This window comes from Polyodon spathula, unplaced genomic scaffold (assembly GCF_017654505.1).
Source record: "Polyodon spathula isolate WHYD16114869_AA unplaced genomic scaffold, ASM1765450v1 scaffolds_1575, whole genome shotgun sequence".
In the NCBI taxonomy this organism is placed as follows: Eukaryota; Metazoa; Chordata; class Actinopteri; order Acipenseriformes; family Polyodontidae; genus Polyodon; species Polyodon spathula.
Genome location: NW_024473052.1, coordinates 1 through 17500, shown reverse-complemented (window position 1 = coordinate 17500; position 17500 = coordinate 1). Strand labels below are relative to the sequence as shown.

Sequence of the window (17500 nt, the reverse complement as noted above, 5' to 3'; positions counted from 1 at the left end):
CTCTCTCTCTCTCTCTCTCTCTCTCTCTCTCTCTCTCACGATTCCCCGTGCAGAGCTGCTTGGCATTCTGGGAGGATGTCAGGTGACAACTCCAACAGCAATGGCTCCCCCTCCAGCTGGACTGTCCTGGGTGCAGAGGTACCATTTAAACCCTGCTTGTAGGAAGGTCGTTGCCAACATGAGAATGGGAGAGACTGTAGGAGCGAGAGGAGTCCGTTCAGCCCGGCAGCGCTGGCCTGGTTCCCAGCAGCCGATTGATCTCAGAACTTTGTCAAATCGGGTCTGAAATGATCTCGGTGATTCAGAATCTAGAGACACAAGAATAAAAATATGTAATGACTAACACTTCCACTAGAAGTCTTTCTCAGCGTCTTCAGTGTAAATTCAGTGTTTAAATACATACTGAAAACCTGTAGAGCCTGTTAACCCTAACCCTGAAACTGCACACTGCGAGGTCAGGATAATAATCCAGAGGCTGGATCTAGAAAACGATGCCCTGAGTACCATAGAAGACCCTTTCTAATCTAGACTGTGTCTGCAGGGATGTGCCGTGGAGAGCTTGGGCCCAGGGGATGATGAGATAGCCAGTCCTCCAGCTGCTGAAGCGCTGACAGGTAAGCCTCCGGACCTGTCAAGCAATAAAATAATGCCTGGTCTCCACACTGTATAGAGAAGATAATGAACCAGCCCCCTTCTCAAAGTGTACTGCTTTGGGATCCCCCTGGTAAAAGCACAGCACAGTGTAGTGAAGCACAGAGAAGATAATGAACCAGCCCCCTTCTCAAAGTGTACTGCTTTGGGATCCCCCTGGTAAAAGCACAGCACAGTGTAGTGAAGCACAGAGAAGATAATGAACCAGCCCCCTTCTCAAAGTGTACTGCTTTGGGATCGCCCTGGTAAAAGCACAGCACAGTGTAGTGAAGCACAGAGAAGATAATGAACCAGCCCCCTTCTCAAAGTGTACTGCTTTGGGATCCCCCTGGTAAAAGCACAGCACAGTGTAGTGAAGCACAGAGAAGAGAATGAACCAGCCCCCTTGTCTCAAGGTAAAAGCATGGAGACACAGTTTCGTTATCTCTTTCTAACAGTGTGATTGCTGGATGGTTGTGGATGAGTTTCCCCCAGGGCGCCCTGACCTCGTGCTCCTCACTCCCCAGTGCTCGGCTCTCATTCTCAGCCTCCTTGTCTCTGCAGAGCCCCTTTCAGCTCCAGACCCGAATACCTCAAGCACTGACCTCCTGAAACTGAGGGAGCGGCAGATCCTGGAGGTGAGGCCCTGCACTGCACCCTGCACAGTCTGTGGGTTACAGTTAGATGGGAATAAGACTCCTATTGCATAGCAGTTTCACCCATTCCAGGTTTTACTGCAAGATTGCGCAGCCCCCAGTGTGTATAGCTAACAAGCGCAGGTGTGTCTTATTGAACGCATAGTGAAACCAGGGAATGGATCGCACAGCTGTGCAATGGGATTCTCATTGCCATGCCTGGGTTGATTTAAAGGAACCGAAGGAGCAACGCAGTCCCAGTGATATCAGGTGCATTTTTAAGATAGGAACAGTTTACATAACCCAGTGTGATAAGAGTATAACATAGCCGGAAAGCTCGGGCAAGCCCCCAGTGCTGTTTAATGACTTGAGTATAACGACAGCACTGTGAGCTGCGTGGCTCTCCTAAGAGCAAGCTCGGCATCTGCTTCAGGCATCCTGCAGGCGCGATTTGAGGCGGTGAGATTGATTTTCAAGTCAAGTGGTTTCATTCGGTTCCTTGTTTCTCGGTTGCCGTGTGCAGGGGTCTGAGCAGGACGGAGCTGAGAGCCCGGGGGCCCCCTCGAGCCCCCCAATCCAAGAGTCCAATATCATCCCCATCCCCCCGCCCGGCCAAGACCTGCAGCAGGAAGGGGAGGAACTGCGGGAGGAAGGGGAGGGGCCTGGTCTGGCCAGGAAGGTGTCTGACACCGTCAAGCAAGCAGGTGTGAAGCAGAGACACTGACGCACAGACACTAACTGAAACACAGACACTAACTGACACACAGACACTGACACACACGGAGAAACAAAACTGAGGAAGACACACACTGACGCAGGGACAGTTACACACACACACACACACACACACACACACTGTAAACAGACGTGTTTTCTTTAAAAGAAAAAAAAAATGTTGACGTTCGAAATGTTATGTTAGGTGTGCAGCTAGTGGACGGAATCCGCAGCTGGGGGAGGCGTCTGATTGGTCGAACAGGAGGTGCTGGTAGGAGGAGCCTGCGGCAGGGAGCATGTTGATTGGAGGAGAAGTGTGCATGCTGTGATAGGGGAGTGTGTGTGAGAGAGTGTGCATGCTGTGATAGGGGACTGTGTGTGTGAGTGTGCATGCTGTGATAGGGGACTGCGTGTCACCATTGCCCTGTGGAGAGCAGGGTTCGAATCCTGTTGCAAGTGCTGATCTTGGCTGGGTATGCACAGAGTGCTTTGCATTGTGCATATGATATATATATATATCTTGTTATATACAGTCGTGTTCAAAAGTTTGGAAACACATTGGTGTTAAGAGGATCATAACTGGGATACCACAGTACTTGTGGGAGAGACAGTTCATTAAAATCTCTTGCATATTTTTAAAAGAGGAGACGATGATCTATTCAGGGATGGAAAGATATCTAGCGGGCGAGGAGTCTGAGTGAAGTTACCTGGCAACACACTCCCCGCCCCCAGCTGTGCCGTTTCCCTAGAGAAAGGAGAACGTTTCGGGGGAGCGTTCTACTTGTGACACGATGTCTCACTGGTTAAAACCCTCAGGCTGTTGTTAAAGGAGGCGATTATCTATTCAGAGATACCAGCGGGGTTAGTAAGCAAGGGGTCTGAGTGAGGAAACACGGGCAGTGCAAACCCCAGACCCAGTCTTCAATACCAGGTCACTCATAAATCTGGGGTACCACTGTTCTGCCACGGTAGTGTAATGTACTGATGCTTGTCTCTCTCCCTCTCTTTCTCTCTCTCTCCCCCTCTTCTCTAGAGGATGTCTCTGACTCAGACAGCTCAAGCGGAGAGGAGGATGGGGGGAGTGTGTTGAGGAGGAGGAGGAGGGGAGTCCAGCGCTTCGACGACGCCCTCGAGAGGGGTCAGGGGGTCTCCCCGGGAAGGGGGGGCCAGGAGGAAGGGGGGCTGTCCGTTAACAAGTGCATCGTGGGAGCTCTGATCGTGCTGGTCCTGGGGCTGGCCCTGCTGTCAGGTGAGCCGCGAGCGAGCAGCTGTGTCTGGGGAGGGGGGGGGGGGTTTAGCATTCTGCATACCCATTCGTCAGAGCTTGATCTATGGAAGGTAATTCATTCCAAATTCAGATGTTTCATTTACAACACAGTGCTTGCTTTCTAAACGCAATACTCCTGGAGGAGCCCGCGGATGGGAAGAACGACTCCCTTATTGCAGGACTGGATCAAACCGCTATGCAGTGGGAGTCTTTATTTCCAGCCCTGGTCTGGCTGTGTGTTGATTGTGACCCTGTGTTTCTTTCCCAGGTGTGTTTGTCGACCAGGGCGAGGGTGAGTAGTGGTGGGGAGGGGTGCTGACTGTCTCTGGTCTGGCTGGTTCTATAGGGGTCTGGCTGGTTCTGTAGGGTTATGGCTGGTTCTGTAGGGTTATGGCTGGTTCTGTAGGGTTATGGCTGGTTCTGTAGGGGTTTGGCTGGTTCTGTAGGGTTCTGTCATCTGACTAACCCACCTGACTGTGCTGCTGTTGCTCACACGCTTGTGTCTCGGTTCTTTGCTCCAGCTGCGTTTTGGGGCGGGGGCAGATCTAGAGTCAGTTACAGTAACAGTGCAGTGTGTAATTAATTCCAATTCTAGCGTCATTGCAATTCCAGTATAACCCTGGAACAGATCGACTCCACTACAGTTCCAGATTTGTCATGCGATCGCTAGTCTTGCGTTTTGTCCCATTTGTTTGAGAAAATTCAAAGTTGTAAAGTGCGTTTCTGTATTTTTAGCTGTGACTATCGCTTGGGTTATTCACAGTAAACACAGCAAGCATGTTCATGTTCACGTGTTCAGAAGAGATTGAGCCCGTCATGCAGGGCGTCTGTATTACACCTTGTGTTCCTTCCTGGATATTAAAGGGAGCCTCTTTCATTCAGAGCCGGAGGAGGAGGTTTACAGGAGGGAGGAGAAGGAAGAATACCTGCCAGGCAGCCAGGTCAGTGAACCCAGAGGCTGGTGAATCAGCCCCCCTCTGTCTGTCTGTCTGTCTGTCTGTGCCACCGAGCCCCCCAGATTGGAACTCAGCTCTCCAGAGGTAAAAGCCAGAAACGAGAGGCAGGTGTCTCTGTGTGCCATCCATAACTATTACACTCAACAGTGCTGAATTTAAAAACACTAAAATAAACTTGAACTGAACGGCAGACATTTAGAGTAGAAGTCTTTTGCAGTGTCTTCAGTAGATGAAAGGCATTGGGAAAGACTTCCAGTGGAAAGCTTTGTGGTAGAGTGTGTTTCTAGAGCCCCTCTCTGTGTGGAGTGTGTTTCTAGAGCCCCTCTCTGTGTGGAGTGTGTTTCTAGAGCCCCTCTCTGTGTGGAGTGTGTTTCTAGAGCCCCTCTCTGTGTGGAGTGTGTTTCTAGAGCCCCTCTCTGTGTGGAGTGTGTTTCCAGAGCTTCTCTCTGTGCTCTGCAGGATCAGCTGAACCAAAGTGACCCCCAGGATCTGCAGACGCTGACCGCTCTTCTGGACACACTGGCCAAAGAAAACCAGGGGATCCGTCTCATGCAGGAGCAGCTGCAGGTCAGACATTCGTTCCTCAGTGTATTCATCCATCCATTCATCTATTCATCCATCCATCCATCCATCCATTCATCTATTCATCCAGTCCAGGGGTGTCCAATCACAGTCCTGGAGGGCCGTTCCACTCCAGGTTTAACAGAAAAAATTTGATAATCAGCGACTTCAGGGTCTGGGTGGAGGTTCGGTTGGTTTAGAATGATTTAGAACAGGGTTGGAACAAAGACCAGGACTGGAAGGGCCAGCTTTGAACACTCCTGCCCTGTTCAGGCATCCGTTCAGCCATCGCACGCTGCAGGGTTATCGCGGTCAAGCTCAGGCGTGTCTGATTAGACTCATTGTAAAACCAGGAATGGATCAAACTGCTATGCAATGGGAGTCTTATTTCCATCCCTGTAGAGCATCTGATATATTTTTGGAGTAATTTTTTCCCCAGCCAAATTTTTTTTATCAGTGTAACCCAGCTTGCATCTGTTTTAAAATGCAAGCTCAGTATTACTTTCTCCCTCCCTCTCTCCCCCTCTCGCCCTTTCTACCTCCCTCTCTCTCCCTCCTTTGCTCACAGACTCAGAAGGAGGAGCTGGAGAGGGCTCTGTCCGAGATGAACCAGCAGGCGAGCGGAGGAGACGAGGCATCGAGGCTGCAGGAGCTGGAACAGGAGAACGAGAGGCTGCAGAGGGAGCTGGAGTCTGTGCCCGTCCTCCGGGCGGAGCTAGAGAGGCTGAGAGGGGAGATGGGGGCCAACGACACCGCCCTGCAAGAACGACACGCTGCCCTGGAGTGGGAGCTCCAAGTGGAGAGGGAGCAGGCGACCGGGCTCCTGAGCCAGAGGGAGAGGCTGGAGTCTGAGGTCTTGAGGCTGAGACAGGAACTGGACAAGCAGCATCAGCTACTGGGGGGCATGAGGGCGGAGCTGCAGGGGCTGATCGGGGCGGGGAACGCGAGCCACGGGGAAGGGGCGGGGTTAGAGGAGAGGCTGGCGGAGCTAGAGAAGAGGCTGGGGGCGGAGCTGCTGGACTGGGAGAGGGCGATGGGGGAGGAGGAGGAAGGAGGACAAGGGGAGAGGCTGACGATAAGGGAGGGGGAGGAGGAGAGTCCAAAAGAAGAACCCCAGGGAGCTTTCGAGGTTCCCAGGAAAGAGGGTGACCAGGGGGGGGCGCCGACGAAGCGCAAGAAGGAATTGGGGCGGCCCTGGCAAGAGAAAGAGAGAGCAGCAGGAGGAGGAGGAGATGAGAAGTGGGGGACGAGCAGGAAAGAGGGGGGGTGGAGGAAGGAAGTGAGGGGGGATAGCTGGAAGGAAAAGAGGGAGCAGAGAAGAGGAGGGGAGAGGAAGGAGGAGGGAGAGATGAGGCAGGAGAGGGAGAGACGGTACTCAGGGCAAAGGGAGAGGGAGCATAAGCATAGAGGGGAGAGGGAGGAGGGGGAGAGGGAGCACGAGTATAGAGGGGAGAGGGAGGAGGAGGGAGAGATGAGGCAGGAGAGGGAGAGACGGTACTCAGGGCAGAGGGAGAGGGAGGAGGGGGAGAGGGAGGAGGAGGGAGAGATGAGGCAGGAGAGGGAGAGACGGTACTCAGGGCAGAGGGAGACGGAGCATAAGCATAGAGGGGAGAGGGAGGAGGGAGAGAGGGGGCACGAGTATAAAGGGGAGAGGGATGGGGAGAGAGCTAAGAAGCACTGGCAGTCTCCGAGCATCCTGGACGCCAAGCCCGGCCACAGGCACCACGATCACAACCGGTTCTGGAAGAACGACCCAGAGAGCCGGCGCCACTACCGCCCCCCGCAGAGCTGCTCGGGGCTGCAGGACTGCGCCGCACAGGAGGGGCTGGAGCCCGTGAGGCAGCGAGACTTCCAGCAGCTTCTGGGGGCTCACCTGGAGAGGCTGGGGACCAGGAGGCAGGAGCTGGAGCGATTCGCACAGAGCTTCTTTGAGGATGGGGCATTCGTGCACACAAAGATGCTCTTCCGTGACTTCCTGGAGGATCTGGAGCAGCTGCTGGAGAGGGAGGGGGCGGGCGGGATCTACGCCAGGTTTTTCGGGAAGGAGGAGGGGGAGGACGGAGGAATCCAGAACAGGTCAGGGTTATTTCAAGCACTGATGTTTGGGGCTGTGATCGTCCGCTGTGTGCTTTCACTGCATGATGATTTATCAGGGTCAGGGGTCATTCTGTTTCTCGATTTCCTTTTTTTTAAATCGATCCCTTCGCAGGAAATTAACATTTTAGAGACGTAATAATTGTTGCGATTGTTCAACTGCTTTCGTTTTTCATTTTCGAGAGGAATTGGAAGTGGAGTTGATGAACAGGAATTCACCCTGATCCCTGGATATTATAATTAGGGCTTTACAGCGCTCTGAAAAGGCTGCAGCTCCCTTACTAACAGCCAGCAGGTCTTAATCTGCTCTTTCAGACACAGCAAGAAACCTGTCCCCAGACCCCGCCACAGAGACCCCGAGCCTGACAAGCACAGCAAGCGACCCCGCCACAGAGACCCCGAGCCACACAACCAGAAACACAGGAACCGGCAGCAGAGGCACAGACCACAGCGCCACCACGAGGAGGAGGACTGACCTTGCAGAAGGAGGCACAGGTATTGGAGGGAAGGCCACCAGGGGGAGCCAGTGAGTCAGCACTCCAGATACTAGACCCCCCCCCCCCCCCCATAGGAGGAGGAGGAGGAGGAGCCTCCTCCCCGATCCCCGCCCTCAAATGATACCCAATTAGAGCAAGCACGGATTGAGCTGGATTCTGACTCCTCCCACTGTGTGGTTTAAGTTTTGATTGGATGTTGTTTATTCAAATGCGTCGCTATTGGACAGTTTTACCTGCATTAGCCAATCCCTGTGGCTCATATCTGCACATTGCACACTAAAACACAACAGGCAATAATTCAGTGCCAATATTCACTGTATTGAAAGCAGCTATAGAGGTGCCTCTCAGCTGTTATATATATATTTGTGTGTTTAATTGGACCATGTTAAATTTCCTATCACATGTGTAAATGTTGTCATTCTGAATATTATAGATTAGAAGAGGCCATGCATACATACGCTGCTGTCATCTGTTCTGTGATCCTGTGTGTGTTTGTTCCTTTGTTTTAATTCTCCAGGAGCCTCGCTGGTCCAGCACTTAGATCGCTCGCTTGCATAAGGGCTGCAGGTTCGAATCACGCATCTCTCTCAAGTTTTGAAATATGATTTGTATTATTCTGCCTTGTTGTTGTTTTTGTTTGTTTTTCTGTGTGTGTGTGTGTGTGTTTTAATTGTATTTATTAAAGAGTCCCAGACGAGGTCGAGGCCTGTCGCGTGATTCTTCCTGTCGTGTTATGATTGACTCGAGAGTGGCATCTTGTGGTCAGAATGTGTCCTCGCCTCTCTCAGGTAGAGGCGTGCATTCAGCACGGATTCATGCGAGAGAATGATGTGGTTTTCTTCTTCCTATATAATAAAAATCATAATAATAATTTGCCGTGATATCTAACCCGTTCATGCAGGAAATATTGAAAATCGCTTGGGGGGGATAAAAGTAGATTTGGACACATAATAAATATAATTTTAAATGAAACATTTTTTTCAGTTTTTTTTCTATTGCTTTATATGGGGGGTTATGGCAGACCTCTCTGTGTTTTGCAATGCTCCCCTATGCTTTACCAGACCTCTCTGTGCTTTACAATGCTTCCCTATGCTTTACCAGACCTCTCTGTGCTTTACAATGCTTCCCTATGCTTTACCAGACCTCTCTGTGCTTTACAATGCTTCCCTATGCTTTACCAGACCTCTCTGTGCTTTACAATGCTTCCCTATGCTTTACCAGACCTCTCTGTGCTTTACAATGCTTCCCTGTGTTTTACCAGACCTCTCTGTGCTTTACCAGGTTTTCACTGTGCTTTATTACCCTGCATCATACTTTTCCTGTGGGAAGCTGTCATAAGGAGTGTGACAGACACTAAACTGCTTGTCTCATGGAAACGCTTCGACTGCTGAACCTCACCTTTTACAAACGAAAATAGCAATCAAGCAATTATTCTTTGCCAGGTAATAATTTGAGACCCTTGCATCGTTCCACAAGGGCCGCGCCTTTTGACAGAAAAGTGCCACAGTCAGCTGTAGCCCTCCTCTTTCACTGACACAGCAGTTCAGCACAAAGCTCTTACCCTGCTTTGCCAGGTTCTTGATAATACTTTACCAGACCTCTCTGTGCTTTACAATGCATTCCTATGCTTTACCAGACCTCTCTGTGCTTTACAATGCTTCCCTATGCTTTACCAGACCTCTCTGTGCTTTACCAGACCTCTCTGTGCTTTACAATGCTTCCCTATGCTTTACCAGACCTCTCTGTGCTTTACAATGCTTCCCTATGCTTTACCAGACCTCTCTGTGCTTTACAATGCTTCCCTGTGCTTTTCCAGACCTCTCTGTGCTTTACAATGCTTCCCTACGCTGTACCAGACCTCTCTGTGCTTTACAATGCTTCCCTATGCTTTACCAGACCTCTCTGTGCTTTACAATGCTTCCACGTGCTTTACCGGAGCTCTCTGTGCTTCTCTGAGAAAGGAAACTCAGTATAAGAAGTAGTAGCTGTGCAATGCCCCAGCAATAGCTGGTGACTCAGTTTGACATACGAAGCGCTGTGTTTAATTCTCTCACAGCAGACCCAGCTGTATTCATTATACAAGCATCAGGGTGTGCGTGCGGTTGCTTTACAGTAGAGTTTGTGGGATCAGGAGCTCTGCAATTATCTTCAAACACGCAGACAGGCAGATCCAGCTAAACACAGCCTGCCCGGAACCACTCATCAGACAGCTTTGTCTCTGCTTACAAACACACAGCCGTTCTCACTGCTAGTTTCCAGCCTTGTAAATCGGGGTGCATTTCAGACGCGTTTCGCTGGGCTGCATGGCAGCAGCTGCTGGATTATAAATTTTTTTCTAGCCCTGAAGATAAACAGGTTTATTTATTATTTATTTTTTAATGGCCACAAATTCATAACAAGTGGAAGAGCTGAGGAACAGCAGCTGGAATTCAGAGGGATCAGCCGCCATCAGTAAAGTGTGGGATCCAATTCTAAATAAAGACGAGAATCTAGGGGTGGGGGGTGGGGGGAACACAACGAGACTGTTTAGAAACACACATTACAACATGCATGAATTTGTGAATTGCCTAATGTATGTTAACAAAGACTTTTTGTAGAACACAAGCACATAGAGGTCTGGTGAAGCATTGTAAAGCACAGAGAGGTCTGGTAAAGCATAGGGAAGCATTGTAAAGCACAGAGAGGTCTGGTAAAGCATAGGGAAGCATTGTAAAGCACAGAGAGGTCTGGTAAAGCATAGGGAAGCATTGTAAAGCACAGAGAGGTCTGGTAAAGCATAGGGAAGCATTGTAAAGCACAGAGAGGTCTGGTAAAGCATAGGGAAGCATTGTAAAGCACAGAGAGGTCTGGTAAAGCATAGGGAAGCATTGTAAAGCACAGACATAAAACATATTTAAAAACATGGCAGACCTGGGTAAATGATGGGAAATGCAGATTATAACCATGGGAAAACTGCAAAGACACACTTTGATAAGGGTTGCCCTGCCACTGAACAATGGTTCTGCTGACTGGAGTCTCTGTAGAGCGGCGTGCCTGCACTCTGCTCCCTGAGACGAGACGATCCTGAGATAAGAGCGTGACGGCAGGGCAGGGCTCCCACGCTCACACTGCAAGCTCAGTGATCCCACCGCATGAGAGACACTGAGACACAGAGTCAGCCACGGGGTCAGAGCGACGCAGGAACAGAGGGCATCTTCACCCAGGACCGCGCTTGCACACAGAGCTCAGGAACCGGGGGACCCCTTCACCGCGCAGGCCCTCACCCTATAGGATGATTTTATTTTGCTTTATAAAGTGACATGAAACCTGCCGAATCAGGTCATGTTAACATGTTGAATTAGAGTTGTAGTTGTTCGCGTACTTAACGAAAAACTGAGAAATGTGACATTTTGAAATCTGACAGAGGCAGCAGGGCAGGGCTGTTGCAGGAGGGCAGGTAGGGGTGGAAGAGGAAGGGGAGGGGGGCACTGAGAGGCAGCAGGGCAGGGCTGTTGCAGGAGGGCAGGTAGGGGTGGAAGAGGAAGGGGAGGGGGGCACTGAGAGGTAGCGGGGCAGGGCTGTTGCAGGAGGGCAGGTAGGGGTGGAAGAGGAAGGGGAGGGGGGCACTGAGAGGCAGCAAGGCAGGGCTGTCGCAGGGGGGCAGGTAGGGTTGCGGCAAGAGGGGGAGTGGGAGGGTTGGCACTGATCTAGCAGGGCAGGGCTCTTGCAGGAGGGCAGGTAGGAGCGGGATGGGGGTCAGGGGGTTTAGTTATTTTTATCAGCGCCTGAAATGGAAACAAAAAATAAACAAGTAATTTTCCGCTTAGCTCAGGAATTCTGCAGTAATTCCTGGTGTTGGGAGACGAGTATAAAATCGGAGACAGCACTGCTCTGGACGCACAGGGACTTGTCAAGACTTGCTGCTCCGTGCTGCCGACTCTCAGGTGAGTGAATTTCAACGGGTCTTTCTCCGTCACTCCTTCGTTGCTCCTCAGACTTTTTCCACTCCTGTTGGCAGATCTTGCATTCAACGCAGGCCACAACACCACATCTTTGCATTGTTTTGTAATTTATCTGTAGGGATTGGAAATAAGACTCCAGTTGCATAGCAATTTGATCCATTCCTGGTTTTACTGGAAGTTTAATATGACATACCTGAGCTTGTTACCTATAAGCTGTGGCTAATCAAGCTTGTAGTAAAACCTGGAATGAATTTACAATGTTTCCCTATGCTTTACCAGACCTCTCTATGCTTTACAATGCTTTCCTATGCTTTATCAGACCTCTCTGTGCATTACAAGGCTTCCCTATGCTTTACCAGACCTCTCTGTGCTTTACAATGCTTCCCTATGCTTTACCAGACCTCTCTGTGCTTTACAATGCTTCCCTATGCTTTACCAGACCTCTCTGTGCTTTACTATGCTTCCCTATGCTTTACCAGACCTCTCTGTGCTTTACAATGCTTCCCTATTTTACAATGCTTTCACTGTATTGTATTACACTTTGCTATGCTTTTACTCTGGGAAACTCTTATAAGGGGAGTCCGGGTTTCTCTCCTGACTGCTCCAGCTCTGTTTGGGGCTATTGTTTTTATTGTTCTCACAGACATTGCATCCGAATAGCATTTGGCTTCATTTTGCTGTGGCCAAAGCAACCCTAAAACAAACGAGAAACACACCGAGACATCTTCCAAGAGACACCCGTTTTATTTCCCTTTTCAGTAACTCTGCCCCTGGGAGGGTCTGAGCTTTCTGGGAAGTTCTTTAAAGCATTAAGAATCTGGACCTGATCTGAAGAACTAAGCGAAGCGCGTGGATCGAAAGTGTTCTTGAGTAGAAAGTGTCTAGCGAGAATCAAGCTGCTTTGAAAGCGAGACCTGTTTTTAACCCGAACAGGAAAATGATCCGATGAAATCTCGAAGCACTAATTGAACTGGCGCAATATGGAAAGAAAAACATCAGTAAAGCTGACCTAGATGATTAATAAATAACTTCTTCTCCTGCGAGGGAGACTGTGAGAGTAGTAGAGTAGAGGATCAATACAGCTTTAAAAAAATCAATTGTGTTCAAACTAACACATTTAGCTAGTTTGTACTGCAAGACTTTTCAATTATTTGCAGGCACCAAAGCAGTTGAGCGTTCCTGGCTCTTTATGCTAAATCACGTCCCCATTGAAACATATTGGCAGCTGTTACACTCGGAGATCTCAAACTAAAAGTGTTCCCCAGTAAAAGAACAGCACAGTAACAAAGCAGAGAGGTCTGGTAAAGCACAGGGAAGCATTGTAAAGCACAGAGAGGTCTGGTAAAGCATGGGGAAGCATTGTAAAGCACAGAGAGGTCTGGTAAAGCATAGGGAAGCATTGTAAAGCACAGAGAGGTCTGGTAAAGCATAGGGAAGCATTGTAAAGCACAGAGAGGTCTGGTAAAGCATAGGGAAGCATTGTAAAGCACAGAGAGGTCTGGTAAAGCATAGGGAAGCATTGTAAAGCACAGAGAGGTCTGGTAAAGCATAGGGAAGCATTGTAAAGCACAGAGAGGTCTGGTAAAGCCTAGGGAAGCATTGTAAAGCACAGAGAGGTCTGGTAAAGCATAGGGAAGCATTGTAAAGCACAGAGAGGTGCGGTAAAGCACAGGGAAGCATTGTAAAGCACAGAGAGGTGCCGTAGACCCAGACTCAAGGACTGTCCCATCACCCCCCAGGGCTCCCGAACCACTCTCACCAGTAACGCAATGGAGGCTGCCATCAACACATTGGTCAACCAGTTCAAGACCTTCGCTGGGAATGATGGGAAGGACGACACGCTCAGCAAGGAGGAGTTCAAGAGCCTGGTGACATCACAGCTCCCCACCCTGATCAAGGTACACGCCCCTCCCCTCACAGCCCCCTTATCAAGGTACACGCCCCTCCCCCCACAGCCCCCTTATCAAGGTACACGCCCCTCCACTCACAGCCCCCCTGGTCAAGGTACACGCCCCTCCCCTCACAGCCCCCTTATCAAGGTACACGCCCCTCCCCCCACAGCCCCCTTATCAAGGTACACGCCCCTCCCCTCACAGCCCCCTGGTCAAGGTACACGCCCCTCCCCTCACAGCCCCCTGGTCAAGGTACACGCCCCTCCCCTCACAGCCCCCTGGTCAAGGTACACGCCCCTCCACTCACAGCCCCCTGGTCAAGGTACACGCCCCTCCCCTCCAGCCCCCTGGTCAAGGTACACGCCCCTCCCCTCACAGCCCCCTGGTCAAGGTACACGCCCCTCCTTCACAGCCCCCTTCAAGAAGAAGCTGCTTGATGAGATTTTGGGATCAATAAGCTACTAACAACCAAACGAGCAAGATGGGCCGAATGGCTCCCACTGCTCAGTTTGTAAATTCCTGGTTTTCACTTCATCAGACACACCTGAGCTTGTTGCCTAGACACACTGGGGCTGATCAAGCTGGTAGTAAAACCTGGAATGGGTGACACTGCTGTAAAATAGGAATCTTATCTTTCATCCCTGTATAACCATTGGGAAAAGCATGCTGAAACTTCGAAATGCCAGTGGAAAGTTGCTGTGGTGAAGTCCTGTAAAGGCAATCCCTATGTAACCCTGTGCTTATCATTGTTTTCCAGAATGGCAGTGACCCGGCCGTGATCGAGGGGCTAATGAACTCTTTGGATCAGAACAACGACGGAGAGCTGACCTTCATGGAATTCTGGCAGCTGATTGGCCAGCTGGCGAACAAGCTGGGCGGCTATGGCCAATAGGGATTGCTGTTGCCATCTGTGCTCAGATCTTTTTTTCTGTCATGTTTTTTGGGGTTCTAAATAAATATAACTTGTGTGAAACTTTACAAACATTGTCCACTGTTGTCTGTACAGATAGTGAATCTGAATCTCTAGAGTGCAGATCTCAGAGCTAACAGCTCAACAAAGAGTAATAAAGCACAATGAAAGCATTGTGAAGCACAGGGAAGCATTGTAAAGCACAGAGAGGTCTGGTAAAGCATAGGGAAGCATTGTAAAGCACAGAGAGGTCTGGTAAAGCATAGGGAAGCATTGTAAAGCACAGAGAGGTCTGGTAAAGCATAGGGAAGCATTGTAAAGCACAGAGAGGTCTGGTAAAGCATAGGGAAGCATTGTAAAGCACAGAGAGGTCTGGTAAAGCATAGGGAAGCATTGTAAAGCACAGAGAGGTCTGGTAAAGCATAGGGAAGCATTGTAAAGCACAGAGAGGTCTGGTAAAGCATAGGGAAGCATTGTAAAGCACAGAGAGGTCTGGTAAAGCATAGGGAAGCATTGTAAAGCACAGAGAGGTCTGGTAAAGCACAGGGATGCATTATAAAGCACAGAGAGGTCTGGTAAAGCATATTAATAAACATTTCAAAGCAGGGTATACTATAGCAGATGCAGTGCATAACCATGGCGGAAATCACGGGGTTAAACCTGTAAAAATCCCGTAGTAAACTTTTATAAGGACATGTTTGCGTCCTTCTCCTCGCATAGCAGCAAGATCGAGACGTGTTTCGGCCGTGAATACAGCCCCCTAGCTGTGTTTAACTCGATCACATTTTCCATTGAGCTACAAGCGCTGCCAAAAAACACCCCCTTTCCTGTCGTTGTGTTAGCCTGGAGAATTCCTCCTTATTCCAGTTTTGGACAGACACACACCCGGAGACTACCTCAATCGCAGTATTATACAGACCTATATATTTGCCCAACCTCCTTGATATTACAACTTGGGATCTGAAAGAACAAAAAAAAAACCAAACAATTAAAAACTAAAATCGCTGTATTATCGGTAAAGGTGTTTACAAAAGCTTGCGTAACGCGTTCCTGGTGTTGTTATAAATTTGGAGAGTGCGCGTCCGGCTGTACAGACTGCCGACTGCAGACGAGGCGCGGTAAGTAAAGACAGTTTATTTTGTCTGTTTACGAACCCATATAATTTAGGAGTGTGTTTACAGTAAATACGGCAGAGGACAGACGGAGATAAGCGTGTAATTGATGTTTTAATAGCCGGCTGGATTAGAAAGCCGTGGGTACAAAGAGTACGAGGTACGAGGTGTAATAAAGCATGATACAGCATAGGCATGCGTTGTAAATAATGTAGCGAGGTATATAGGAATGCATCTTAATAAACCAGGCACATGCTGTAAACAATTTTGCATTTCTCACATGGTTATACTCTGCATTTACAATGCTTCCCTATGCTTTACCAGACCTCTCTGTGCTTTACAATGCTTCCCTATACTTTACCAGACCTCTCTGTGCTTTGCAATGCTTCCCTGTGCTTTACCAGACCTCTCTGTCATTTACAATGCTTCCCTGTGCTTTACAATGCTTCCCTATGCTTTACCAGACCTCTCTGTGCTTTACAAATTCTATATCATTTTTAAAAAAGCTTTCATCCGAATTGCACCTGAAAATCAGACGCCCGATGTATGGTGTATTTAACCCAGTATGCCATGCTGTAAGTCTACTGCATACTGCATGCATGTCTCTCTGTGTGTCTCACAGCGATGGACAAGGCCATTAAGACCCTAGTCACAGCGTTTCAGGATTCAGCCAGAGGGAGTGCGGAGCTGGGGAAGGACGAATTCGAGAATCTCATCCGTACGCAACTACCAAACATCCTGACGGTGAGAGAAAGAGGAGAGGAGAGGGGGACTGGGGAGAGAGTGGACATCACGCCCCTGTGTGTGTGTCTCTCCTCCCTCACGCCCCTGTGTGTGTCTCTCTCCTCCCTCACGCCCCTGTGTGTGTCTCTCCTCCCTCACGCCCCTGTGTGTGTCTCTCCTCCCTCACGCCCCTGTGTGTGTCTCTCCTCCCTCACGCCCCTGTGTGTGTCTCTCCCCTCCCTCACGCCCCTGTGTGTGTCTCCCCTCACGCCCCTGTGTGTCTCTCCCCTACCTCACGCCCCTGTGTGTGTCTCCCCTCACGCCCCTGTGTGTCTCTCCCCTCCCTCACGCCCCTGTGTGTTTGTTTCTCCTCCCTCACGCCCCTGTGTGTTTGTTTCTCAGCACACAAAGGATGACGAAGCGGTGGCGGACCTGATGCGCCAACTCGACTCCAACAAGGACGGGAAGATCAGCTTCAGAGAGTACCTGGACCTCATCGGAGAGGTCGGCCGCTGCCTGAGCCAGCATAGACTGTCTGAACAGCACTGAGACACTGTGCTTGCATCACACTGCATTTCAACCTGCCCGCTGCTTTACCAGACCTCTCTGTGCTTTACAATGCTTCCCTGTGCTTTACCAGACCTCTCTGTGCTTTACAATGCTTCCCTATGCTTTACCAGACCTCTCTGTGCTTTACAATGCTTCCACTGTGCTTTACCAGACCTCTCTGTGCTTTACAATGCTTCCCTGTGCTTTACCAGACCTCTCTGTGCTTTACAATGCTTCCCTGTGCTTTACCAGACCTCTCTGTGCTTTACAATGCTTCCACTGTGCTTTACCAGACCTCTCTGTGCTTTACAATGCTTCCCTATGCTTTACCAGACCTCTCTGTGCTTTACAATGCTTCCCTATGCTTTACCAGACCTCTCTGTGCTTTACAATGCTTCCCTGTGCTTTACCAGACCTCTCTGTGCTTTACAATGCTTCCCTATGCTTTACCAGACCTCTCTGTGCTTTACAATGCTTCCCTGTGCTTTACCAGACCTCTCTGTGCTTTACAATGCTTTCACTGTGCTTTATCACGCTTTGCTGTGCTTTTATTATTGGAAGCTTTGTAACCAACTTTGTAACCTAATTCCTAATGTTATCCGCAACATTTACATTTTGGGGGAAAAAAAAAAAAAAAAAAAAAAAAGTTGCACATATACGGTTTTGATCTCTCTCTTGCTTTTCTGTGTTATTGCACACATATGCAGTGGCACTGCAAGCAAAGCTCCTCCTAGTGGCCGCTGAGTTAACAGCACCGACATCAGCACAAGAGCCGGGCTGGCCTCGCCTCTGCAGAGCTGGCTGTGGCGTTGAACGCTGAGACATCGTCGTTCGAAGCGTATGGTCTGTGGATCACATCCAGCCCTCGCCTCTCCTTCCCATGCATTGGGCTGAGATGCCGGCTCATTACGCAGGCTGCCTGCTTTCAAGCTGGTGGCTTGGTGGTCCAGTGGTTAAAGCAAGGGGCTTGTTACAGGAGGTTCCCAGTTCAATCCCAGCTCAGCCACTGTGTGTGGGTC

At 49.8% G+C, this 17500-nt stretch overlaps 3 protein-coding genes across 8 annotated transcripts in view; all 3 read left to right on the top strand.

Moving 5' to 3' along the window:
- The window catches only part of pbxip1b (pre-B-cell leukemia homeobox interacting protein 1b), an 11291-nt gene extending 3240 nt beyond the window's left edge, over positions 1 to 8051 (top strand). Inside the window, exons 2-13 of one of the 6 annotated variants that reach the window (XM_041243076.1) lie at positions 54 to 138; positions 542 to 614; positions 1195 to 1268; positions 1789 to 1969; positions 2185 to 2250; positions 3013 to 3228; positions 3515 to 3538; positions 4111 to 4187; positions 4662 to 4769; positions 5332 to 6839; positions 7173 to 7352; positions 7872 to 8051. In XM_041243076.1, coding sequence (XP_041099010.1) covers positions 76 to 138; positions 542 to 614; positions 1195 to 1268; positions 1789 to 1969; positions 2185 to 2250; positions 3013 to 3228; positions 3515 to 3538; positions 4111 to 4187; positions 4662 to 4769; positions 5332 to 6839; positions 7173 to 7332 — 2550 coding nt within the window. In that variant the 5' untranslated portion in view covers positions 54 to 75 and the 3' untranslated portion in view covers positions 7333 to 7352; positions 7872 to 8051. Of the gene's footprint in view, positions 1 to 53; positions 139 to 541; positions 615 to 1194; positions 1269 to 1788; positions 1970 to 2184; positions 2251 to 3012; positions 3229 to 3514; positions 3539 to 4110; positions 4188 to 4661; positions 4770 to 5331; positions 6840 to 7152; positions 7421 to 7871 lie in introns of those variants that run through there. The other 5 variants (XM_041243078.1, XM_041243077.1, XM_041243081.1 and 2 more) reach the window with 5 other exon arrangements.
- A 3030-nt stretch (positions 8052 to 11081) lies between these two features.
- s100a11 (S100 calcium binding protein A11) lies at positions 11082 to 14157 on the top strand. The gene is made up of 3 exons (XM_041243088.1): positions 11082 to 11277; positions 13035 to 13193; positions 13945 to 14157. The coding sequence occupies exons 2-3, from the start codon at positions 13065 to 13067 to the stop codon at positions 14077 to 14079; spliced, it is 264 nt and encodes an 87-aa protein (XP_041099022.1). The 5' UTR covers positions 11082 to 11277; positions 13035 to 13064; the 3' UTR covers positions 14080 to 14157.
- A 732-nt stretch (positions 14158 to 14889) lies between these two features.
- On the top strand, positions 14890 to 16597 carry si:ch211-105c13.3 (uncharacterized protein LOC325758 homolog). Its single transcript, XM_041243087.1, has 3 exons — positions 14890 to 15215; positions 15832 to 15953; positions 16335 to 16597. The coding sequence occupies exons 2-3, from the start codon at positions 15834 to 15836 to the stop codon at positions 16479 to 16481; spliced, it is 267 nt and encodes an 88-aa protein (XP_041099021.1). The 5' UTR covers positions 14890 to 15215; positions 15832 to 15833; the 3' UTR covers positions 16482 to 16597.
- Positions 16598 to 17500: the final 903 nt, after the last annotated feature.